This window comes from Bos mutus, chromosome 24 (genome assembly GCF_027580195.1).
Source record: "Bos mutus isolate GX-2022 chromosome 24, NWIPB_WYAK_1.1, whole genome shotgun sequence".
NCBI classification, from domain to species: domain Eukaryota; kingdom Metazoa; phylum Chordata; class Mammalia; order Artiodactyla; family Bovidae; genus Bos; species Bos mutus.
This window is the reverse complement of record NC_091640.1, coordinates 42,753,641-42,780,746: the sequence shown is the minus strand read 5'-3', so window position 1 is coordinate 42,780,746 and position 27,106 is coordinate 42,753,641. Positions and strand designations below refer to the sequence as shown.

The window sequence follows — 27,106 nt, the reverse complement described above, 5'->3', positions numbered from 1 at the left end:
GGGTTGGGGGCAGGAGGAGAAGGGAACGACAGAGGATGAGACGGCTGGACGGCATCACCGACTCGATGGATGTGAGTTTAAGTGAACTCCAGGAGTTGGTGATGGACAGGGAGGCCTGGGGTGCTGCAATTCATGGGGTCACAAAGAGTCGGACCCGACTGAGCGACTGAACTGAACTGAACTGAACAGGAGGCAGGGATCAAGACGATTCCCAAGAAAAAGAAATGCAAAAATGCAAAATGGTTGTCTGAGGAGGCCTTACAATAGCTGTGAAAAGAAGAGAAGCGAAAGGCAAAGGAGAAAAGGAAAGATACACCCATTTGAATGCAGAGTTACAAAGAATAGCAAGGAGGGAGAAGAAAGCCTTCCTCAGTGATCAGTGCAAGGAAATAGAGGAAAACAACAGAATGGGAAAGACTAGAGATCTCTTCAAGAAAATTAGAGATACCAAGGGAACATTTCATGCAAAGATGGGCACAATGAGGGACAGAAATGGAAGGGACCTAACAGAAGCAGAAGATATTAAGAAGAGGTGGCAAGATTACATAGAAGAACTATACAAAAAAGATCTTCATGACCCAGATAATCACAATGATATGATCATGTACCTGGAGCCAAACATCCTGGAATGAGAAGTCAACTGGACCTTGGGAAGCATCACTATGAACAAAGCTAGTGGAGGTGATGGAATTCCTGTTGAGCTATTTCAAATCCTGAAAGATAATGCTGTGAAAGTACTGCACTCAATATGCCAGCAAATTTGGAAAACTCAGCATTGGCCACAGGACTGGAAAAGATCAGTTTTCATTCCAATCCTAAAGAAAGGCAATGCCAAAGAATGCTCAAACTACTGCACAATTGCACTCATCTCACACACTAGCAAAGTAATGCTCAAAATTCTCCAAGCCAGGCTTCAACAGTACGTGAACCATGAAATTCCTGATGTTCAAGCTGGATTTAGAAAAGGCAGAGGAACCAGAGATCAAATTGTTAACATCTGTTGGATCACTGAAAAAGCAAGAGAGTTTCAGAAAAACATCTATTTCTGCTTTATTGACTATGTCAAAGCCTTTGACTGTGTGGATCACAACAAACTGTGGAAAATTCTTCAAGAGTTGGGAATACCAGACCACCTGACCTGCCCCTTGAGAAATCTGTATGCAGGTCAGGAAGCAACAGTTAGAACTGGGCATGGAAAAACAGGCTGGTTCCAAATAGGGAAAGGAGTACGTCAAGGCTGTATATTGTTACCCTGCTTATTTAACTTATATGCAGAATACATCATAAGAAATGCTGGACTGGATGAAGCCCAAGCTGGAATCAAGATTGCTGGGAGAAATATCAGTAACCTCAGATATGCAGGTGACACCACCCTCACAGCAGAAAGCAATAAAGAACTAAAGAGCCTCTTGATGAAAGTGAAAGAGGAGAGTGAAAAAGTTGGCTTAAAGCTCAACATTCAGAAAACTAAGATCATGGCATCTGGTTCCATCACTTCATGGCTAATAGATGGGAAAACAGTGGAAACAGTGCAAGACTTTCTTTTTTTGGGATCCAAAATCACTGCAGATGGTGACCGGAGCCATGAAATTAAAAGACGCATACTCCTTGGAAGGAAAGTTATGCCAAACCTAGGCAGCATATTAAAAAGCAGAGACATTACTTTGCCAACAAAGATCCGTCTAGCCAAGGCTATGGTTTTTCCAGTAGTCATGTATGGATGTGAGAGTTGGACTATAAAGAAAGCTGAGTGCCGAAGAACTGATGCTTTTGAACTGTGGTGTTGGAGAAGACTTTTGAGAGCCCCTTAGAGTGCAAGGAGATCCAACCATTCCATCCTAAAGGAAATCAGTCCTGAATATTCATTGGAAGGACTGATGTTGAAGCTGAAACTCCCATATTTTGTCCACCTGATGTGAAGAACTGACTCATTTGAAAAGGCCCTGATGCTGGGAAAGATTGAAGGCAGGAGGAGAAGGGGACCACAGAGGATAAGATGGATGGCATCACCAACTTGATGGACATGAGTTTCAGTAAACTCCAGGAGATGGTGATGGACAGGGAAGACTGGCATGCTGCATTCCATGGGGTTGCAAAGAGTCGGACCTGACTGAGTGACTGAACTGAACTGATGCCAATAAGAAAGAGATAAAGCGGGGAGAAGGGAAACATTATCAGTCATTGAGAAGTGAGAACCCTCTCAGTTCTTGGTTCCTTTTCTTCCTCCCTGTTGGGTTTCATTTGTGTGCAATTTATCATCTGTCTTCCCAGGTGCTTATGCAGTGCTGACCCCATGCTGGGTGCTGCCTAAGGAGACAGGACTCACACTGTTGGGTTGTGGGTTCTCTTCAGTTCAGTTCAGTTGCTCAGTCGTGTCCAACTCTTTGCCCTTAGGGGTGATTATTTATCCACAGGCCAGCCAGAGGTCATACTTGTTAGAAGCATGGCAGAGACCAGGCCAGTTTTATGTGGAGAACTGATGACAGACCAACCTGGAGGTGAGATGCCCTGCCTGGGACAGAGAGGACAGGAGCAGTCGTGCAGAAAGGACAGGTGCATGACCTGTCTGGGGATGTACAGTCTCGCACGGGCACACAGAGCAGTTATTCCCATTAGAGAGAAAAGGGACCGCACCAAGGAGGGGCTGCTGGAGGATCCACCAACACTGGAGGATGGATGCTGCTGTGTGGAGGTGTGCGCGGGTGTGTGCAGGTAAGAGCCCGGTCAATGGGTTTCCCGCCTCCGGGCCCAGCTCTGCCACTGGTCGGCCATCCATCGCCTTCATCTCTCTCCCAGCATCACCGTTCACACCTGGGAGCTCAGATCCAGCCAGTTTCCCTGTTACTGGAGGGCAGGCAGTGAGGACCACGGTTTGGGAGCGGCCGCCCCGCATTCATCAGGTTTCCCGCGCCGCAGCGCCACCTGGCGGCCGCCTCAGGAACGACCTGAGGCAAAACTTGGCATTCTCTACTGAACAGAGAGCCCCGCAGGTTAGGACCGCAGGCGCAGTTATCTGCGGTTAAGAACAATAGGCTCCAGAAGCTGGAATATTGAAGAGGCTATTACTTAAATTGTTGTGTTGCTACTACTACAACACAACAAAAGACAACCCAGTTAAAAAAGGAACAAAGTATTTGAACAGACATATCTCTAAGGAAGACTTATAAATGGCCAGTTCCACAGGTGAAAAGATGTGCAACGTTGGTGACTCTCGTAGGATGTAATCTGATGGTGGATTTCAGCTAAACTTATGTCTAAATAGAAGGTAAAAAAGTATTCTAAGGGAATTATATATAAAATGAGGGGACTCTGCTGATAGAGGGGATCAGGAAAGTCTTGGAAGAGGTGACACTGGAGACGACCTTTGAAACTGAGGGTGAACAGGACACTCGGTGTCGGGGAGAGGATTCCAGGGTAGAGGGCAGGGGAAGCCAAGGGGCCTGCGAGCAGGTGGCACAGACTGTGTGGTGTGGCAGGTCCACCCACAGCAGGGGGGAGTGGGCCTTGAGAAATCAGGGGGAGATGAAGGGTATAAACCCTGAGTTATGAAACAAAGTCCCAGGATGCAGTGCACAGCACGTGACTACAGTTAGTAACACTGTGCTGTGTACTTGAAAGCCTCTAAGAAAGATCTTAAAAGTCCTCTTTGCACACAACTTTTTAGGTAGCTATGTGTGGTGATGGGTGTTAACTAGACTTATTGTGATCACTTCACAATATAGACAAATATCAAATCATTTTGTTGTACATCTACAACTAAGTTTTCTGTCAACTGTATCTCAATTAAAAAAAATACTAAAACAAAGTAACCTCCTAAGAAAAAAGAAAAGTTTGCTACTTGACCCTGTCCTCTTTAGCCTCACAGCAGAAACAGAAGGAAATACAAGGAAGTCAGTGTCTTTTATCAAAGAAAACAGGAATGAATTTTCTCAAAGTTCGAGAGGCTGGAAGGTCCAAGAGGGAGGTGCTGGCAGGGCTGGTTCCTCTAGAGGCCTCTCTCCTTAGCTTGCAGACACCCACCGGCTTCTCCCTGTGTCTTCACATGGTCATCCCTGTGTCATGTCTGTGTCCAAATTTCTTCTTTATAGTAGGATATATAAGGATACCCATCAGGCTGGATCAGAGTCCACCCTAACGACCTCATTTTATTTATTATTTTTGGCTGTGCTGGGTCTTCTTTGATTTATGGGGGTTTTCTCTAGTTGCTACTAGAGTAGCAAGGGCTGCTCTTTGTTGTGGTGCGTGGGCTTTGCATTGTGGTGGCTTCTTTTGTAGCGGAGAGCAGGCTCTAGCTGCATCGGCTTCGTAGCTGCATCCCTTGGGCTCAGTTGTTGTGGCACATGGGCCTAGTGGCCCCAAGGCTTGGGGAATCTTCCCAGACCAGGGATGGAACCCATGTCCCCTGCACTGGCAGGTGGATTCTCATCAACTGCACCACCAGGGAAGACCTTATTTTAATTAGCCTTTTCAAGGCTCTGTCTTTGAGTACAGATGTTGGGGGCAGACTGAAAGGCCATTTTATACAAGGGACTTGGGCATCCTCAGGTTTTGGTGTCTGGAAGGGCCCTGGAACCAGTTCCCTGTGGATTCCTGATGGCAGTGACCATGGTGTGACTCAGGCTGTGACCACAGTCTTTGGGTGGTGGGTTGACTTGCAGGATATGGAGGTCACCATAGAAACCTGTCCTCTGTTTTCCTAAGTGAACACTCAGCTGCACTTGATGGAATTGGGTACTGTTTGCTCACAGGCTGACACACAGAAATTCAGGTCACAGATAAATGGGCAGGGGGCCCGCCCCGGGGCGCAGTGGCATCGCTGAAGCCCGCCTCCCTGGATGCTTTCAGCTCCACACTTACCAGATCATGCTACACCGAGGCCACGGCTGAGTGGGACCAGTGACCCTGGCCTTCAATAATGAGCCCGTCCAAGCTCATTATTGTGCCTAAGCCCAAAGGGGAGCTGTTTCTTCTGAGAAAACACCACTTGCCAGAGGGGAAGTGGGTCTGAGTATTGAACACACATCCTCCATTAGTGCATCAGAACAGCTGCGTCTCCGTTGCCTCTCAGGCCAGGTGGCACCCATCAATGGCTGGCTGGAGTGCAGGATGCGCTTACATTAAGAAATGACTCCAAAGTACCAGTTACTTCAGAGCTTCCGAGACAGCGGATTACATCACCATCCTTCCTGGCCTGGGAGGGAAGGACAGACAGAAAATAGCCACCTCCCCGCCTCGGGGCTTTGCTGATTTTTCCCAGCACACAGAATGTTCTCGTATGTGAAAATCTCTAACAACCAAATGAGAGAGACTGCTCTCATCCCCTGGGGGGACACCACAGAGGTTGCTGGGGCTTTGGGACTGGACCATGGGGGCAGAGGTGAGTTCTGATGGTGGAAAACGTGCTGGCATTTTGCTCTGCATCTGCCCCAAGTGCAACGTTAATACACCATTCTCTGACAAGCCCCTCAAAATGGAAAAAAAACCAGAACCCCTGATCCACTTTTAAAACAAATCTATTCAACGAGTGTACTTTGATGTTTCGGTGACCTCCACACTGTCTCCCTCTCCCAGGCCCCACTCCGTCCTGCACATGCAGTGCCCACGGACTAGGGTGATGGTGCTGGTGTTCTTGTCTCCGCACAACACCATGGGGACACCTCTCTGCTGACCTCTGGGCAGGTGAGTGTCCCAAAACACAGCCCGACATCCTTCTGAACACAGGCGACCCCACATCAAATGGTGGATTAATTCCAACTCATGCCCTCCAGGGCTGTGCTTCATTCTGACTGCGGGTGTGGGTTCAGGGTCCATCCACCCTTGCCCCGGAGGCCCACAGTCCCCCTGCTTGTTCTTTCTGCACCGTCCCTCAGCCACACCTGCTGCCTGAGTCTTGCTTCACCTATGGAAATGTGGAGCTCTGTGTCTGAGGTTATGGATGATGGTTTATACAAGAGACTGAGACAGGGCTGTCAGTGCAGCCCCTCCAGGCTGTAAGGACATGCTGTGAGCGTGTGGGTCTGGAAAAGTGAGGCACAGCCAGAGCATCTGGAATTTCTCCTGATGACAAAGCCCACGGGGCTCCAGTGGGCCGGGGCGGGACAAGGCAGCACACTGAAAAGGAGGTGCCCTGAGCATCCACCCAGCTCACGTCCACTGCACGACTCAAGAACCAATCGCCATCTTGGTCACTGTGTGTGTGTGTGTGTGTGTGTGCTAAGCCGCTTCAGTCCTGTCTGACTCTTTGTGACCCCATGGACTGTAGCCCACCAGACTCCTCTGTCCATGGGATTCTTCAGGCAAGAATACTGGAGTGGGTTGCCTGCCCTCCTCCAGGGGATCTTCCTGACCCAAGGGTGGAACCTGTGCTCTTATGTCTCCTGCACTGGCAGGTGGGTTCTTTACCACTAATGCCACCTGGGAAGCAGGGTCACTGTATCGTTACAATTAAGGTATTTATAAAAAAAAAAAGTGATCCACCCCCACCCACCACCCCCACTGGAGAACATTGTTTTTCTGTGATTTCACCAAGTACTCCCTTTTAGAGGAACTAGACATGGATGGGGTCAAGCCAGAGTTCTGGTTTATCCCAACAGCCAAGTACAAGGCGATGACAGTAAACGTCCCACAGAGATGGCCTCCTTCTAGAAAGATGTATTGCTGGTGGAGAAAGACCATACACACAGGAAAATAGCAGGAGATAATTGAAGGAGGCAGAAAACACGAATCCTACTCATAGTTGTCCATTTTTAATTTGAATGGTATCTGGAAAATGGATAACATCAAATGAATACTTTTCCAATCAGAATGTAAAGTGGCACCTACTATGGTGTGGGACATCGATTATAGTGAGAGGCAGGGAGACCTGGTGTGCTACAGTCCACGTGGTTGCAAAGAGTTGGACACGACTGAGCAACCGAACAACAATAACTATGTCATGACTATGAGTTCAGCAGCTGAAAGGTACACTTGTAGGGTGGGGATCCAGCTTTGATTGCTGGGTGTTCAGACAGACAACGTATTTTGACCCCACACCCAGTCTTGTCATCTGTGTTTTTGTTGGCAGTGGCTCATGGGCCGAATCAGGCATGGAGATTGTGCTTTATTAATATGTGTGTGCTCAGTTGCTCAGTCATGTCTGACTCTTTGAGACCCCACGGACTGTAGCCTCTCAGGCTCCTCTGTCCACAGGATTCTCCAGGCTAGAACACTGGAGTGAGTTGCCATACCCTTCCTCCAGGGGATCTTCCTGACCCAGGGATTGAACCTGCATCCCTTCTGACTTCTGCATTGGCAGGCAGGTTCTTTACTACTAGCGCCACCTGGGAAGCCCTTTATAGATATGAGCCAATGGTTAACAATAAGGAGCTTTCAGGTGAAAATCAAACATTTTCCCTCTTATTCTGAAAATTCAAGATGGGCAACGCTGGGCCTGCATTTAAATTTTTTCTCTACATGGAGCATCTTTTGCTTCACATATCCTTTTAAATGTTTCTGTTTGGCTGCACAATCACATTAAAACATTAAGATGCCAGAACTCTGGACCTTATTTGGTTTTCTCTTATTTCTTGAGACCACAATTCTCTCCTTTTTGAGTTAATTTGGTGCATGAAAAGAAATTTAGCTGGAGTAATTTCTAAGTGATTTCTTTCTGGAAAAATATGTGGGTGGGGATATCCTTTGAGCAATTATGTATCTGAAAATCTATTTTCCCCTCACATAGACACAGGTACACACACACACAGACATATGCATATGCCCACAGTGGTTTAATGAGGTGCGAGCGTCTAGGATCACCGTTCAGTATTTTCAGACCTCTGGCAACATTGCTGTCTCCTGTGGGGAAGTCAGCAGTGTACATGAGAACTCTGCTTCTGATGCCTCCTCTTCCCTTTTCAGGTAACCTGATCCCTTCTGTATTTTTTGCTCTTTGATTCTCCAAAAACGTTTCCCTTTATATTCGAATTCAGATATTTCACTGGAGACTGTAGCTAGGTTTGTGCCATTTTACTTGTTCATTATTGCAATGGTGAGCCGTTCCAAACCGAAGATTTAGATGTCCTTAAAGAAAAGTCTCCTTTCATTTGTAAGCAGGATCTACCTCCATCGTAGGCTGGGTTCTTCGTGCGCCGCTGGGCAGAGAACAATTATTCTTCTTTAGAGCTCACAAAATGGGGGTCAGAAGCCCACGTCTTACTTTTTTTCTCCCTAAACTTTAAAAGGCACAAGTATTAATAGCATCAGGGACCCAGGCTTTGAGTCACAGCGCACGTCCCCGGGTTGTTCGCCGTAAAGGCTGTTCCGCTCGCTACAGCTTCGGCTGCAAGCGCCCGCAGGCCCCGCGCTCTGCACCTTTGCGCCGGCGGCGTCGCGTTCTCTTCCCTGTGCGCAGGGGCCACAGCGGACGAATCTGAAGGAGGAGCGGGATTCTGAGGACACCAGGGTTGAAGCCAACTCAGTGAGGCAGAAGGGCCGTATTCCGGGCTGTAAAATTATTTCTCAGAAGCGGACAAGCCACACCGCCCCCCGCCCCCGCCGCCCCCCTAAGACGACCCCGCGGTAGAGGCCTCCGGCACCTGCTTTCCTAGGCGCGCTTGGAACAGCTGCCGCAGCAGAGGAGGTGAGATGCTCCAGGCCCCGCACGGGGGCACGCAGTGGGAATGAAACGAGTGGGCGCGAGATCCCCGGGCCGGCCCCTCAGTCCGTAACACGTGAGTCACGGGCCGGAGGACGAGGTGTGGAAAAGAGCAGAGTCACCGGGCAGCTCGTTCGCGGCCCACTCAGGTGGACGCTAGCCGGTCAGAGCTGCTCAGGACCCGAGACCGAATCCACCAGGTCTGCGCGCGCCCCTCGCCGCGTGTGCGCCGCCCAGCGCCCGGTTTCCCGCGCCTCCCGTGCGCCCCTTGCGCCCTGCTCTCCGCGCCCAGTTCTCCGCGCCCCCCGTGCACCCCCAGCTCAGCGCCCCGCACCCACCGAGCAGCAGCAGCCGGTGCGTCCGCCGCAGGTCGCGCCTCTGCTCGCGGAGTCGGCGGTCGATGCTCTTGCTGACCCGCCTGGCCTCGCGCTCCTCCGCGCGCTGCCGGTCCGTGCGCCGCCGCCTCTCTTGCGCAGGAGTCCGGACAGGGGCCAGGTCCAAGTCCGGCATCGGGTTCAGGTCGGACCGCGCGCCCTCCACGGGCGGCTCCGGGTCCCCGAAGAGCAGCGGCCGGAGGCTGTGGCATAGCCCCATCTGGGCGCGGGGCGCGGGCCTCGGGGCTCACGCCCTAGCCCCCGCCGAGGGGCGGGAGGGGACTGCGCGCGGACCCGGCGTGGCGGTGCGGCCGGCAGGCTGGGGCGCACAGGTGAGCCGGGGCCCCGGCCCCTCACCGTCCCCCAGGGCCATTCCGCCTTTGCCGCTGGTTCAGGGGCTGGCTACCTCTTTGGCCGGAGATCACCTGACAAAGAGGACCTCTGGCCTGACCGGCTGCCGCGAGCCCGGCCCCGGTTACCGTAAGTACCGCCACCTACCCTTACCCCGTTACCGTATTTACTGCTTCCGGCCCGGAGCTCCTAACGTAAATACCACCGCCGGCGAGTCCCCCACCCCACCACGCCCGTTATCGTAAGTACTGCCTCCTAGCCAGGCCTCCTTACCGTAAATACTGCTGCCCCAGCCCGGCGCGAAGCTCCAAACAATGCCACCCTGGCCGTGGTGGTGACGCCATCGGCCAGAGCTGCCATTGCCTTCCTTAGAACTTCTCCGTGGGTTTCATCTCTGGCAGTAGGCAGTAGGAACGCAAAGCCGGCTAACGGGGTGGGATGCCAGCGTTGAGAGCTTGAGTTCCCCGTGTAGGGTAAGGGAGTTAGAGAAAGAGAGGTTCGGAAATAGGAGACAGGCACTTTACAAGAACAGATCACCCTTAACGAGGCGAGAAGGGGCAGCAGTCAGATTAGTGAGCTGCTGCACTAACCCAAGAAAAGAGTAAGTATATATAGGCTTATATGTAGAAATCTACTATCTTAAGGGGGCCTGTTCTCCAAGGTTGTTCGGAGTAGTTACCTCTTAAACAGCTGGGGCAAGGAATTCTGGAGATCGGCCAGAGGCTGGGACCGGCTGGGAGCTGGGCAGTCAACCTTAATGTCCATTTTTTTTTCCGTCGAGTGAGAGAGTTCTTTGTTTTGCATAGAATGGTGGGGAGGACCTGGAGGGGAGTTTTAACTCTAGGCTATTTTGAGCCCTGTAACTTTCCTTCACCCCTCGGTGTTAACATCTGCGCACTCCTTCACCTTCCTGCTGCTCATACACGCTAGTGTACACACCTCCGCACACTCTCGACCCCCACCTCAAACTATTACACCTTCCATCTCGACATTATTTTCAACAAGTTCTACACTTAGTAAAGAACTGAAAGCAGGTACCTAATTGTCAACAACAACAATTGTCATGTACTGTTTATATTTGCTAAAAGAATACAGAATTGCATACTGCATCCGATTTTTAATCTGCAAAGTAGTGCAGAGAGGAGCCAGGCACTTCCAGACCCCGTGCCTTCTCTCCACGCCTCAGATCCATGAAAGATCCCCATTTTCTCCTAATTTCTCACATAACGTCCATCATCTTATAGGACTTCTGCAACATGTGAAAATTTTGACAGAGCTTTTAAGAACCCTGCTATAACACACAGTCTAATTTTTATCAAAGTGGCATGGGATGTTATAATTGATAGGTAAATATATCTAATAGGAATCCCTGTTAACAGAGCAAACTGGGCTGTTTAATGCCACACAGGCCTGGGCACTTGAATTGTATTCCTCTGGGCTGCAAACTGAGGGCAGCTAATAATGACAGTTCAGTTCAATTCAGGCGCTCAGTCGTGTCCGACTCTCTGTGACCCCATGAACCGCAGCACGCCAGGCCTCCCTGTCCATCACCAACTCCCGAAGTTCACCCAAACCCATGTCCATCGAGTTGGTGATGCCATCCAACCATCTCATCCTCTGTCGTCCCCTTCTCCTCCTGCCCTCAATCTTTCCTAGCATCAGGGTATTTTCAAATGAGTCAGCTCTTCTCATCAGGTAGCCAAAGTATTGGAGTTTCAGCTTCAACATCAGTCCTACCAATGAACACCCAGGACTGATCTCCTTTAGGATGGACTGGTTGGATCTCCTTGAAGTCCAAGGGACTCTCAAGAGTCTTCTCCAACACCATAGTTCAAAAGCATCAATTCTTCGGTGCTCAACTTTCTTTATAGTCCAACTCTCACATCCATACACAAAACCCGCACAATTACATAGGTTGTGTGTCAAGAATGATAACTGGATTTGGTAAGAAGTAAGTGAAAGTGAAAAGTCAAAGTGAAAGTTGCTCAGTCATGTCTGACTCTTTGCGACCCCATAGACTATACAGTCCATGGAATTCTCCAGGCCAGAATACTGGAGTGGGTAACCTTTCCCTTCTCCAGGGGATCTTCCCAACCCAGGGATTGAACCCAAGTCTCCCGCATTGCAGGCAGATTCTTTACCAGCTGAGGCACAAGGTAAGAAGTAAGGTGTTTGCTAAACCAGATTGGTCAGGGTCTGAAATGGTTGCGTGGTTATAAGGGGAGACCTTTAGACCAGAAGGTTGAAACTGGCAGTGACCGGCAGCTACTGTTTTGAGAAAGGCTGGTGGTGTCCTTGAGTCTGACACAATTCAGAAAATTCAGGTTTCTCAATGATCCAAAAACGTGTCTGGAACCACATCCACAGTGGCCACCCAGCTCCATTTTCCTGAACCAGAGCTACTCCATTTTGATTTTAAATACCTTCTTGTCTTCAGTGGTTCAAGCAGATGACAATGCATGTTTGACAGGTCATAAGACAGGCTGTTCTAGTGAGTATAAAGTTCATGTTAAATGATGCATAAGTCACAACGACTTCTTACCCACACTTCAACAGCAATTAGAAAAATTTGATTATGTGATCTATGCATAGAATAAATTAGAATAAAATGTTTAATATTTATATATAACTGCTAGTAAAGTTTAAGGTTTTTAAAGTGATTTAAAATCATTGGGTTATATATATGAACAATTTCTAATGTCAAAGATTGATTATGAATCTGAAAATAGAAACCATGAGGGGAGTCCAAGTAAATGTAACATCACAGCAGGTTGATACAATATGTAATCTTCTGTAATCTTCACTGCTGCAGACAGGATTTTTCCATTCTTAATTTGTCTTCCTGTGAACTTCCTAAGAACAAATGGTTAGGATGTAGTGAAAGGGTGTGTCTAATGTCTTTGTATGGATATATGTTTAATTGATGAATGTGGCACTTTATTAATGTTTTAATAAACAGTAAACATTTTAATAAACATTTTAACACCATTCCATTGGAAACTTTAGTAAAATTGTAGAGAAGAGGTAGGACCAATTTGGCTTCCTCTCCCCCAGGTTGGGGCTCTGTTTGATTAGTCTGATATATAGTCTGAGAGGATTCATTAAATAATGCAATGATAAATTTTATAAAAATATAGCCATTCAAAGCGGAAGTGGAGCCCTAACTTCCTATGATGCAGGATTTGCCAGCCTCTGCACTATTGACCTTCGAGGCTGGATAATTTGTTGTCTTCGGGCGTGTCCTGTGCATCTGTGTAATGTTACAAATATGCTCAAAGATTTCAAATAAGATGTAGGCATGGTAAATGAACTGATGAAGAATCTCAGCAGAGAAATTGAAACTGTTGAAGGGGAGCAAATGGAATACTAAAACAGAAAAGTGCAATAACATAAAAAATTCATTGGATGTACTTAACAGCATGTTGAACATGAAAGAACAATTTGAAGACTTAGAAAGCAGATGTATAGAAATGATTTCATCTACAAGGTGGGGTGGGAGGAAGCAATTGAGGTGAAATGAGCAGATTCCCAGAGGCCTGTTGATGAATATTATCTCATCTAAAATAATTGTAATTAGAGTCCTAGAAAAAAATGGAAAAAAACAAGGCAGAAACAATATTTGAAGAAATAGTGGCCTCAAATTTCTGAAATTTGATCAAAGATATTCACTAATAAATCCAAGGAACCCCGTGAGTCACATGCAGGATGCTGCTATGCTGCTGCTAAGTCACTTCGGTCGTGTCTGACTCTGTGCGACCCCAGAGACCGCAGCCCACCAGGCTCCCCCATCCCTGGGGTTCTCCAGGCAAGAGCATTGGAGTGGGTTGCCATTTCCTTCTCCAATGACATGCAGGATGACACAGAAAAATGCACACAGGCACATACGATCAAACTGCTGAAGTCTCAAAATAAAGAGAGAATCATAAAAGTAGCCAAAGAAAAGAGACCTTATGTATAGAAAATAACACATGGAAACACATGTATAGAAAATATTGGCTTTTCATCAGAGATAATGGAGGTTAAAAGGCAGCAACACAGCACAGTGGAAGTGCTGGAATACAGAAAAAAATCACCAATTCATAATTTGATATCTTGAAAAGTCACATTGTGTTTGACTCTGCGATCCCGTGGACTGCAGCATGTCAGGCTCCTCTGTCTTTCACTGTCTTCCAAAGTTTGCTCAAATTCACATCCATTGAGTTGGTGATGCTGTCTAACCATCTCATCCTCTGCTGCCCCCTTCTCCTCCTGCCCTCAATTTTTCCCAGTATTGAGGTCTTTTCCAATGAGTCTGCTCTTTGCATCAGGTGGCCAAAGTATTGGAGCCTGAGCATCAATCCTTCCAATGAATATTCAGGGTTGATTTCCTTTAGGATTGACAGATTTGATCTCCTTGCAGTGTATTGTGAGTTTATAATATATGCAGATGAAATATGTGAAGCTGTTGAAAAGGATAGGGTTGGGTGAAGGAACCACCCTCCAGAGTTCCAGTGTATAAAGCAGTGTAGTCGTGATGCATATACATGTGATAGGTCACCAACAGCATCTTCTTCAGTGACAGAAACGTGGAGTGAATGCTTGGAATGTGGATATTGTTCTGAAGAACTGGGTTTAATCTCACTTAATTCTAATTAGCTTAAAATTTAAATTTAATAGCCACAGGTGGCTAGTGACTACCATTTTGTACAATGCAGCCCTAGAGAAACCACTGAAAAATAATAAACAGTGGGATACCTAAAAAGCTAGTAGGGAAATAAGACTGAAATCGCAAAACAAAAACAAAACAAAACAAAAACCCAAAACTTCAAGTAAGCTCAAAGAAAGAAGAGGAAACAAACGATGAACCAAATGGAAAACAAATAGCAAAACGGCTGCCTTAAATCCAAGCCGTTTTATAATTAAATGTAAATAGCCTAAACTTTCCAATGAAAAGGCAAGAATTTCAGGATAAAAAAAGACTGACTTTTTTGCTGTTTATAAGAAAACTTTAAATACAGATGCAAATAGGTTGATAATAAAAAGAAGGAAAAATGTGTGTGATGGCATATCAATTTCCTGTAGATATAGTAACAAGCGACCAGGAAGCTTAGAGGAGCAGATATTCATTCTCTCCCAGTTCTGGAGGTGTTGGTGGGGCCACAGCTCCTGCCCGAAGCTCTAGGGAGAAACTGCCTGGCCTCTTGCAGCGTCGGGTGCTCCTGGTGTTTGCTCATCATCTCTACCGTCTCTGCCTCTGGCTTCGCTAGTCTGTTCCCTGAGTCTGTGTGTGTCCTTTTTTGTCTCTGTATACAAGGTCTCAATGGATTTGGGTTCCACTCGAATCCAATATGATATCATGTGTGGGTTAAATAGTGTTTCCCAAAACACTATTTTCTTAGCTCTTATTAAAATTAAAAAAAAATCTTATTCCTATAATTATGTTTCCATTCCTGCTCCTTGATCGTTCAATTCAGGCCAGATCTATGAGCTCCCCATTAGAGTTGATGGGACCTCAGCTTTGTAACACCCCTGCTTTCTCCTTGCACCCCAAACCTCACCTCTAAGTTCACTTCTTTAAAATGTGTTTGTACTGGAGTACAACTGACTTAAAATGTTGTGTTAGTTTCTGTGCTTAGTCACTCAGTCATGTCTGACCCTTCACGACTCCATGAACTGTAGCCCTCCAGCTCCTCTGTCCATGGGGATTCTCCAGGCAAGAGTATTGGAGTGGGTTGCCATGCCCTTCTCCTGGGGATCTTCCCAACCCAGGAACTGAACCCAGGTCTCCTGCATTGCAGGTGGATTCTTTACCATCTGAGCCGTGTACAGCAAAGTGACTCTGTTATACGTGTGTATTTTCCTATTTTTTTCCATTATAGTTTATTGTGCTAGTGCTAAGCCACTTCAGTCGTGTCTGACTCTTTGCGACCCTATGGACCATTGCCTTCCAGGTTCCTCTGTCCATGCGATTCTCCAAGCAAGAATACTGGAATGGGTTGCCATTTCCTTCTCCAGGGCATCTTCCCAACCCAGCGATTGAACCCACATTGCTGGCATCTCCTGCACTGGCATGCAGGTTCTTTACCACTAGTGCCACCTGGGCAGCCCTACAGTTTACTATAAGATATTGAATAAAGCTCCCTATGCAATACAGCAGGTCCTTGGCATTTATATTTATCTGCTTTATCTGTAGTAGGGTGTATCTGCTAATCCCAAACTCCTAATTTATCCCTCCCCTCCACCCTCACAGTTATTTTTAAAAGTTGAGGTATAATTGACAGTTTACTAGTTTCAGTTGTACAATGCAGTGATTCAAAATTCTTACTTATTGTGAAATGACCACCACAATAAGTCCAGTTAGCATCCATCACCACATACAGTTAATACAAATGAGAACTTTTAAGATCTATTCTCTCAACAGCTTCAAAAATACAGTATTGTTCACTAGAGTCACCATGCTGTACCTTACATCCCCAGGACTTATTTATTTCATAACTGGAAATTTGTACCTTGTGACTCTTTTCACCCATTTTCTCCACCCTTGAACTCCCTGCCTCTGGTAACCACCAATCTGTTTTGTATCTATGAACTTGGGTTGTTTGTTTTATAGATTCTCCATGTAAGTGATAACATACAATATTTGTCTTTCTCTGACTTATTTCACTTGGCATAATACCTTTAAGGTCCATCCATTTTGTCACAAATGGCAAGATCACAGTCTTTTTTATGGCTGTGGTGTATATATGTATCTCATCGTCTTTATCCGTTCATCCATCAGTGGGCACTTAGGCTGTTTCCATGCCTTGGTGGTTGTAGATAGTGCTGCAGTGAGCATGGGGGTGCATGTATCTTTTTACATTCATTTTTCATGTTCTCTCAGAAATCCCTCAGAGTTTTATTGAAATTTAGTATTTATGTTTACTGTGACTAGGTAAATTCTTTTTACGATTGAGCTTCTTACCATATTATAATCACTTTTCCATTCCTCTGGGTGAGCAAGCTTCTTCATTCTGGTTTTCTGTGCTCTTATCACTAACTCAACAACATGTTCTGTACCCCCACCCCATCTGAAAAATCACCTCTGAACACAGTCAGACACGTTAGCATCCTTACCCCCATCATCTGCTTCCCTTTTGATGGGCTGCTTCCTCAGCCTGTTACAGGGTGCGGCTGTCCTTTTGGTAGAAATTTTCTCATCCCAGTATTATTTTCACCTCTTTTAGTCCTCCCCCCTATTTTATTACATAAGACTTGAAAAAAAGCAAAATTCAATTATGACATAACATTTCATCATTTAGACATACACGCTTTTTCTTAATCATATTTTCTTTAGGAAATATTGCAAGAAGCTGTATTAAGATTGAAATGAATTAGTTTAAAAAATAAGATTATTTTATTAGCATTTTTTTAATATAATTTATTTTAATTTGAGGCTAATTACTTTAAATATTGTATTGGTTTTGCTATACATTGACATGAATCTGCCACGGGTGTACACGTGTTCCCAATCCTGAACCCTCCTCCCACCTGCCTCCCCATACCATCCCTCTGGGTCATCCCAGTGCACCAGCCCTGAGCATCCTGTATCATGCATCGAACCTGGACTGGCGATTTGTTTCACCTATGATATTATACATGTTTCAATGCCATTCTCCCAAATCATCCCACCCTCGCCTTCTCCCACAGAGTCCAAAAGACTGTTCTATACATCTGTGTCTGTTTTGCTGTCTCGCATACAGGGTTATCGTTACCATCTTTCTAAATTCCATATATATGTGTTAGTATACTGTATTGGTGTTTTTCTTTCTGGCTTACTCCACTCTGTATAATAGGCTCCAGTTTCATCCACCTCATTAGAACTGATTCAAATGTATTCTTTTTTAATGGCTGAGTAATACTCCATTGTGTATATGTACCACAGCTTTCTTATCCATTCATCTGCTGATGGACATCTAGGTTGCTTCCATGTCCTGGCTGTTATAAACAGTGCTGCGATGAGCATTGGGGTACATGTGTCTCTTTCAATTCTGGTTTCCTCAGTATGTATGCCCAGCTGGGTCATATGGCAGTTCTATTTCCAGTTTTTTAAGGAATCTCCACACTGTTCTCCATAGTGGCTGTACTAGTTTGCATTCCCACCAACAGTGTAAGAGGGTTCCCTTTTCTCCACACCCTCTCCAGCATTTATTGCTTGTAGACTTTTGGATCGCAGCCATTCTGACTGGTGTGAAATGGTACCTCATTGTGGTTTGATTTGCAATTCTCTGATAATGAGTGATGTTGAGCATCTTTTCATGTGTTTGTTAGCCATCTGTATGTCTTCTTTGGAGAAATGTCTGTTTAGTTCTTTGGCCCATTTTTTGATTGGGCCATTTATTTTTCTGGAATTGAGCTGCAGGAGTTGCTTGTATATTTTTGAGATTAGTTCTTTGTCAGTTGCTTCATTTGCTATTATTTTCTTCCATTCTGAAGGCTGTCTTTTCACCTTGCTTATAGTTTCCTTTGTTGTGCAGAAGCTTTTAATTTTAATTAGGTCCCATTTGTTTATTTTTTCTTTTATTTCCAATATTCTGGGAGGTGGTTCATAGAGGATCCTGCTGTGATTTATGTTGGAGAGTGTTTTGCCTATGTTCTCCTCTAGGAGTTTTATAGTTTCTGGTCTTACATTTAGATCTTTAATCCGTTTTGAGTTTATTTTTGTGTATGGTGTTAGAAGTGTTCTGATTTCATTCTCTTACAAGTGGTTGACCAGTTTTCCCAGTACCGCTTGTTAAAGAGATTGTCTTTTCTCCATTGTATATTCTTGCTTCCTTTGTCAAAGATAAGGTGTCCATAGGTGCGTGGATTTATCTCTGGCTTTCTATTTTGTTCCATTGATCTATATTTCTGTCTTTGTGCCAGTACCATACTGTCTTGATGACTGTGGCTTTGTAGTAGAGCCTGAAGTCAGCCAGGTTGATTCCTCCAGTTCCATTCTTCTTTCTCAAGATTGCTTTGGCTATTTGAGGTTTTTTGTATTTCCATACAAATTGTGAAATTACTTGTTCTAGCTCTGTAGCTTGATAGGGATTGCATTGAATCTATAGATTGCTTTGGGAAGTATACTCATTTTCACTATGTTGATTCTTCCGATCCACGAACATGGTATATTTCTCCATCTATTAGTGTCCTCCTTGATTTCTTTCACCAGTGTTTTATAGTTTTCTATATATAGGTCTTTAGTTTCTTTAGGTATATATATTCCTAAGTATTTTATTCTTTTCGTTGCAATGGTGAATGGAATTGTTTCCTTAATTTCTCTGTTTTCTCATTATTAGTGTATAGGAATGCAAGGGATTTCTGTGTGTTGATTTCATATCTTGCAACTTTACTGTATTCATTGATTAGCTCTAGTAATTTTCTGGTGGAATCTTTAGGGTTTTCTATGTAGAGGATCATGTCATCTGCAAACAGAGTTTTAATTCTTCTTTTCCAATTTGGATTCCTTTTATTTCTTTTTCTGCTCTGATTGCTGTGGCCAAAACTTCCAAAAATATGTTGAATAGTATTGGTGAAAGTGGGCACCCTTATCTTGTTCCTGACTTAAGGGGAAATGTTTTCAATTTTTCACCATTGAGGATAATGTTTGCTGAGGGTTTGTCATATGTAGCTTTTATTATATTGAGGTATGTTCCTTCTATTCTTGCTTTCTGGAGGGTTTTTATCATACGTGCATGTTGAATTTGTCAAAGGCTTTCTCTGCATCTATTGAGATAATCATATGGTTTTTATTTTTCAATTTGTTAATGTGGTGTATTACATTGATTGATTTGTGGATATTGAAGAATCCTTGCATCCCTGGGATAAAGCCCACTTGGTCATGATGTATGATCTTTTTAATGTGTTGTTGGATTCTGATTGCTAGAATTTTGTTAAGGATTTTTGCATCTATGTTCATCAGTGATATTGGCCTGTAGTTTTCTTTTTTTGTGGCATCTTTGTCAGGTTTTGGTATTAGGGTGATGGTGGCCTCATAGAATGAGTTTGGAAGTTTACCTTCCTCTGCAATTTTCTGGAAGAGTTTGAGTAGGATAGGTGTTAGCTCTTCTCTAAATTTTTTGGTAGAATTCAGCTGTGAAGCTGTCTGGACTTGGGCTTTTGTTTGCCGAAGATTTCAGATTACAGTTTCAATTTCCTTGCTTGTGATGGGTGTGTTAAGATTTTCTATTTCTTCCTGGTTCAGTTTTGGAAAGTTGTACTTTTCTAAGAAATTGTCCATTTCTTCCAAGTTGTCCATTTTATTGGCATATAATTGCTGATAGTAGTCTCTTATGATTCTTTGTATTTCTTTGTTGTCTGATGTGATCTCTCCATTTTCATTTCTAATTTTGTTGATTTGATTTTTCTCCCTTTGTTTCTTGATGAGTCTGGCTAATGGTTTGTCAATTTTATTTATCCTCTCAAAGAACCAGCTTTTGGCTTTGTTGATTTTACTATGGTCTCTTGTTTTTTTTTTTGCATTTATTTCTGCTCTAATTTTTAAGATTTCTTTCCTTCTACTAACCCTGGGGTTCTTCATTTCTTCCTTTTCTAGTTGCTTTAGGTGTAGAGTTAGGTTATTTATTTGACTTTTTTCTTGTTTCTTGAGGTATGCCTGTATTGCTATGATTCTTCCCCTTAGCACTGCTTTTACAGTGTCCCAAAGGTTTTGGGTTGTTGTGTTTTCATTTTCATTCATTTCTATGCATATTTTGATTTCTTTTTTGATTTCTTCTCTGATTTGTTATTCAGCAGCGTTTTGTTCAGCCTCTATATGTTGTAATTTTTAATAGTTTTTCTCCTGTAATTGAGATCTAATCTTACTGCATTGTGGTCAGAAAAGATACTTGGAATGATTTCAGTTTTTTTGAATTTACCAAGGCTAGATTTATGGCCCAGGATGCAGTCTATCCTGGAGAAGGTTCCGTGTGCGCTTGAGAAAAAGGTGAAATTCATTGTTTTGGGGTGAAATGTCCTATAGATATCAATTAGGTCTAACTGGTCTATTGTATTATTTAAGGTTTGTGTTTCCTTGTTAATTTTCTGTTTAGTTGATCTATCCATAGGTGTGAGTGGGGTATTAAAGTCTCCCACTATTATTGTGTTATTGTTAATTTCCCCTTTCATACTTGTTAGCATTTGTCTTACATATTGTGGTGCTCCTATGTTGGGTGCATATATATTTATAATTGTTGTATCTTCTTCTTGGATTGATCATTTGATCATTATGTAGTGTCCTTCCTTGTCTCTTTTCACAGCCTTTGTTTTAAAGTCTATTTTATCTGATATGAATATTGCTACTCCTGCTTTCTTTTGGTCTCCATTTGCGTGGAATATCTTTTTCCAGCCCTTCACTTTCAGTCTGTATGTGTCCCCTGTTTTGAGGTGGGTCTCTTGTAGACAACATATGTAGGGGTCTTGTTTTTGGATCCATTCCGCCAGTCTTTGTCTTTTGGTTGGGGCATTCAACCCATTTACATTCAAGGTAATTAGTGATAAGTATGATCCCGTTGCCATTTACTTTGTTGTTTTGGGTTCAAGTTTATATACCCTTTCTGTGTTTCCTGTCTAGAGAAGATCCTTTGGCATTTGTTGGAGAGCTGGTTTGGTGGTGCTGAATTCTCTCAGCTTTTGCTTGTCTGTAAAGCTTTTGATTTCTCCTTCATATTTGAATGAGATCCTTGCTGGATACAGTAATCTGGGCTGTAGGTTATTTTCTTTCATCACTTTAAGTATGTCCTGCCATTCCCTCCTGGCCTGAAGAGTTTCTATTGAAAGATCAGCTGTTATCCTTATGGGAATCCCCTTGTGTGTTATTCGTTGTTTTTCCCTTGCTGCTTTTAATATTTGTTCTTTGTGTTTGATCTTTGTTAATTTGATTAATATGTGTCTTGGGGTGTTTTGCCTTGGGTTTATCCTGTTTGGGACTCTCTGGGTTTCTTGGACTTGGGTGACTATTTCCTTCCCCATTTTAGGGAAGTTTTCAACTATTATCTCCTCAAGTATTTTCTCATGGTCTTTCTTTTTGTCTTCTTCTTCTGGGACTCCTATGGGACTCCTATGATTCAAATGTTGGGGTGTTTAACATTGTCCCAGAGGTCTCTGAAGTTGTCCTCATTTCTTTTAATTCATTTTTCTTTTTTCCTCTCTGATTCATTTATTTCTACCATTCTATCTTCTACCTCACTAATCCTATATTCTGCCTCTGTTATTCTACTATTGGTTCCCTCCAGAGTGTTTTTGATCTCATTATTGCATTATTCATTATATATTGACTCTTTTTTATTTCTTCTAGGTCCTTGTTAACCCTTTCTTGCATCTTCTCAATCCTTATCTCTAGGCTATTTATCTGTAACTCCCATTTTGTTTTCAAGATTTTGGATCATTTTTACTATCATTATTTGGAATTCTTTATCAGGTAGATTCCCTATCACTTCCTCTTTGGTTTGGTTTGGTGGGTGTTTATCCTGTTCCTTTACCTGCTGGGTATTTCTCTGCCTCTTCATCTTGTTTATATTGCTGTGTTTGGGGTGGCCTTTCCACATTCTGGCAGTTTGTGGAGTTCTCTTTATTGTGGAGTTTCCTCGTTGTGGGTGGGGTTGGATAGGTGGCTTGTCAAGGTTTCCTGGTTAGGGAAGTTTGTGTCTGTGTTCTGGTGGGTGGAGCTGGATTTCTCTCTTTGGAGTGCAGTGAAGTGTCCAGTAATGGGTTATGAGATGTCAGTGGGTTTGGAGTGATGCCGGGGTCCAGCCCCGGCTGATCCAGGGTATTCGAAGGAGAGACGGCATAGGCGACCTATTTATTTAAATATTTATCAAAGATATAAAGAGTAATAGGATGAGGATAGCTCAGTAGGAAATTCAGTGGAGAAAAGAGGCTGAGTAGCTTGGTTTACACGGGAGACCAATAAAACTTCAAGACAAGAAGTTTGCACCACTTACATAGGCTACAGGCGTCCTTCCATTTTCCCGAAGGAGAGGAGACACTGAGGCCTCCCCGGTCGGATCTTAGAAGCCCAGGCGTAATTAGCAAGCATGGCGGGTTCCGCGCTCCAGATGGAGACTCAGCCAGAATTTGAGAGAGAGAGCGACATGGGGAGACCAAGTTTCGGTGAACAAGGCCCGCACTTTATTTTCCAAAGTAGTTTTTATACCTTAAGTTATGCATAGAGGATAATGGGGGGAAGGGGTGGAGTCATGCAAGGACAGCAGTTCCTGGTCCTAATCGAAGCCAGGCTTTCAAACTTCATATGCAAAAGTTCAGGTGATTTACATCATCTTCTGGCCAGGAGGCCTGTTAACATTTTAAGAAACTTGTTTTTCTCTAAAGGTGATTATTCCAAAGTCAGGCACCAGCCTCCAAAAAAGCATTGGACAAAGCTGCATTCCTATAGGGCAAAGGTGAGGTGGGCTCAATCAAGAAAAGACTTAACTCAAGGGTCCAAGGTTACAAACATTGAGGCTACTACTTACATTTCTATACACCCATTATATCAATCAATACACTGCCAAGGACACAGTAGGTAAGGAGTATGGAGACTTAGCAGCAAACATTGGCCCAATAAGTGAAAAAACCTTTCACCGATACAATTTCTAATCAATCTTTTAACTACTCAAAGGAATCTGTGTTTAGACAGTTTGGAACATATCCTGCCTCTCACAGTTGGGAGGCTCTGAACAATCACATGTGGCCGGAAAAAAACCTATTCAGGCAGGCTAGAGGATTTCCAAAGGAGTTTGTAGGTTAAACACTGTCACACCCAGGAATTATTAACTGGAGCTGTAAGCTAACTCTTTTTTCAGAGAGAGGTAGTGGGGGACAGCCCCCCGTAAAGTCAGAGGTGTAGGTGAAAGCACAAAGCAGAAAGTAGGCAGACTCTGGTTTTGGGGGTAGATGGGGGACTCCTGAGGCTCGATCCCGCCTTTGCGTATGCCGAGCCTCCTTCCTCATGACCTTTGTCATGGGCGGAGTTCCTCATGCTGGCTCCCGGCAGTGATAGAATTCCAGTTGAGCTATTCCAGATCCTGAAAGATGATGCTGTGGAAAGTGCTGCACTCAATATGCAATATGCCGGCTCCCGGCATCGTGACTTTAGGCAGCCTGTATATTGAAGCTCAGGGCTATGTTCCTGTGTTGCTGGAGAATTTGCATGGTATGTCTTGCTCTGGAACTTGTTGGCCCTTGGGTGGTGCTTGGTTTCAGTGTAGGTATGGAGGCGTTTGATGAGCTCCTGTCGATTAATGTTCCCTGGAGTCAGGAGTTCTCTGGTGTTCTCAGGATTTGGACTTAAGCCTACTGCCTCTGGTTTTCAGTCTTATTCTTTCATACATTAGGCTCAAGACTTCTCCATCTATGCTTCACTTTCAGATAGTTCCTTGATCTGGCTTATACTTCTCAAGATCTATAGGCCCCTTCCTATGTAGTCATTGCTAACTACAGGGTTTTAATCTATTGCACCTGTCACTTCCAAGGTGGTTCCCTCTGTTTTCGCTTTTTCTGTTTGCTGGTCTCTTCAGTGTCTAATTTCTGCCCCGACACACGGGGGCAGTGGTGGTCACTTTTTTAGGCTCACTTGTTCAGTCGTGCTGTGGGGAGGGAGGAATGCTGCAAACAAATATCACTGGCGTGTGCTCGTGGTGTCTCAGCCACACTGGGTTTGCCCAGTGTGTGCTTTCCCTGTCTACACTGCTTAGGCTCTAGGTTGCTCTGCCGGGAACCACCTGAGGCCGGCCCTGGGTTGTATGCACCTCCCAGGTCTAAGCCGCTCAGGTTTAGGCACTTGGGTAGCCCTCAGAGGTGCAGACTTGGTTGGGCCTGCGTTTTGTGCCCTTCCCGGGTCTGAGAAGCTCAGGTGACCAGGTGTTTGGTGAGCGCAGTCGCTGCAACTTACTGCCTCCCCCATCCCGGCTGCTCAGTTTTCTGGGTGTACAACTGGCACACAGTCTCAGGCAGATGTTGACCGTCCAGAATCCCAAGAAGTCTTGGCTAGCAATGAAGCCTGCTTGCAGTTTGGTAAAGGATGCCTTTCTGGGGCTGCGATTGCCCACTTAGGGCTCTGGCTGTCCTCGCCTGCCTGTCTCTGGCAGGGGATGGGCCGGTCTGAAGCTGGCCAGCTCTAGCCAGTCCTTTGTTCTGTGAGCGGGCCTGGCGGTGTCTTAGGTTAGGGCTTTTCGAGTGGTAGCTATCCCACAGTCTGGTTTGCTATCTCAAGTTAGTTCCCTCAGATTGCCCTCAGGGCATTTAGGCCTGGTCCTTACTCTAAGCAATGCAGCTTGCGCCTCCCTGCCCAGCCCCCGGTTGCTAGTGGCGGATGCAGGTGTCTGTGCTGCTTCTCCGCTGGGAGTTACCATTGGCTACGTAATCTGTGGGTTTTAATTATTTATTTTTCCTCCCGGTTGTGTTGCCATCTGAGGTTCCAAGGCTCGCCACAGACTCACCAGTGAGAGTGTTTCTTGGTGTTTGGAAACTTTTCTCTTTTTTAAGACTCCCTTCCCGGGATGGATCTCCATCCCTACCTCTTTTGTCTCTCTTTTTATCTTTTATATTTTTTCCTACCTCCTTTCAAAGACAATGGGCTGCTTTTCTGGGTGCCTGATGTCTTCTACCAGCATTCAGAAGTTGTTTTGTGAAATTTACTCAGCGTTCAAATGTTCTTTGGATGAATTTGTGGGGGAGAAAGTGGTCTCCCTGTCCTATTCCTCCTCCATCTTAGGACTGCCCCCAAATAAGACTATTTTAAAAAGCACTTTTGGGTTCACAGCAAAACTGAGCAGAAAGCCCGGAGATTTTCCATCACTCCTGTTCCCACACATGCCTGGCCTCCTGTATTATCAACACCCCTAGCAGAGTGATGTGTTTTACAGCCAGTGAGCATGGACCAATCGTATCACCAAAGGTCATGGTTTATGTCATGATAAACCATGCTGTGGGTTTGGACAGACATACAATGACATGTACCCACCATTAATTATGCATAATAGTTTCATTGCCCTAAAAAACCCCCTGGTCCTGTCCATCTTTCTTTCCCCCAAGTCCCTGACAACCACTGATGTTTTTACAGATGCCATTTTTTTGGCCTTTTCCAGAATGTCATGTAGTTGGACTCACACAATTATGTAGCCTTTTCAGATTGGCTTCTTTCACTTAGTCATATGCACTTAAGATTCCTCCATATCTTTTCATGACTTGATAGCTCATGTCTTTTTAGCTCTGAATAATATTCCCTTGTCTGGATGTACCATAGTCTGTCCATATACCTACTGAAGAACACTTTAGCTTCCAAGTTTTCAACAAAGCAGCTGTAAACATCCATGTACAGGTTTTTGTGTGGACGTTGAGTTTTCAACTCCTTTGGGTAAATGCCAGGGAGCATGGTTGCTGGATAGTATGGTATCACCTTTCGTACGTGTGGAATTCCGTTTTCTGGTTGCTACCAGTTTTTCTTTCTTGACTTATGCCCTCTATTTTGTAGAAAAGAAGCTTATACATTGGAAGTGAATTTTCTGAGAACGTTGCACATCTGAAAATGCCTCCCCACCATGCTTAATAGCTACCTTGGCTGGATATAGAATTCCATATGAGAAATATTTTTCTCTTAGAATTAAGAAAATTTCTTTTTTTTTATTTATTTGGCTGTGTCATGTGTTATGTGGGATATAGTTCCCTGGCCAGGGATCAAACCCTGGTCCCCTGCGTTGGGAACTCACAATCTTACCCACTGGACCACCAGGGAAATCTCGACTCCATCCTTTTGCCTTCTCAGCACTAATGTAGCAAAGTCCTTTCTCCACATCCTCACCTGTACCTGCTGTTTGCCTTTTGGATTATAGCTGTCCTAGTGGGTGTGCCGTGGACTCTCACTGTGGTTTTGATTTCCATTTCTCTGGTGACTAGTGATGTTGAGTCATTGATTTTTAGAAGTCGGCTCTCAAACTCTTCTCTTCCTGTTGCTATTTCCCCTTGGTTATTGTTCGGATGTCTGCATCTATAACCAGCTAAAAATACAAAATCATCCTGCCCTTGCTCATTGGGGACTAGCTTTCCTTGCCTCTCTGAGGATATTAATGAGAATGTTGTGACATTTGCTTATTCTTGAATCTTTGTATGTTTGTTTTAGTGTCTTCCAGTCTATTTTCCCTTCAAGTTTTCCAGCCATCCTTTGAACTTCAGAGCATGTTGAAAGCCCTGTGCCTGTGGGCATTACAGGTCCACAGGGTCTTCCCTGCAGGGTGATGTGCCCAGTGGATTCCAACAGCTGAGTGTCTGTGGTCTGATTCTCTGTAGTTTCCTGCATGCTTCTGCCCAGAGGGTCTAAGCTGGAGCTTGGGCCCTTGCATTCTAACAGCTTAGTGGTGGAGGCTCATCATTCATTGCGTAAACTTTCAGCAAATTCCCCTGTTTTCAGAATTGCAATCCCTCCTTCAGTATCCAGCCTAGGCCAGACATCTTGATTTACCTTGCCGAAGAACAAGGCTCAGGACCCTGGTTGGTCCAGGTGAGGGGCAGTTGTTGGGGTGTTGAGTGGTGAAGAGGATGGAGGGGTCTCACTGCTTCGTGAAAGCTCTGTGGCCCTGTAATTAGCCTCATTTCTGGATCTGTTGTGTCTGTTACATTCTTGCACTGTTGGGAGTCAGGTGCTCTGGGACACCTCCCCTCTACCTTGCCCTGCTCTCTGCTGATCCAGCCTTCCTGGGCCTCCATCTGCCTTTCTGGCTTCCAGAATTTTGTTTTCCTCTCCTACACACTTTTTAGG

At 44.8% G+C, this 27,106-nt stretch overlaps 1 protein-coding gene across 1 annotated transcript in view; it reads right to left on the bottom strand.

Annotated features, from left to right (window-relative positions):
• The window catches only part of GNAL (G protein subunit alpha L), a 68,842-nt gene extending 59,696 nt beyond the window's left edge, over window positions 1-9,146 (bottom strand). Inside the window, exon 1 of the mRNA XM_070361974.1 lies at window positions 8,971-9,146. Within this exon, the coding sequence (XP_070218075.1) occupies window positions 8,971-9,142 (172 nt within the window). The 5' untranslated portion in view covers window positions 9,143-9,146. The remainder of the gene's footprint in view (window positions 1-8,970) is intronic.
• Window positions 9,147-27,106: the final 17,960 nt, after the last annotated feature.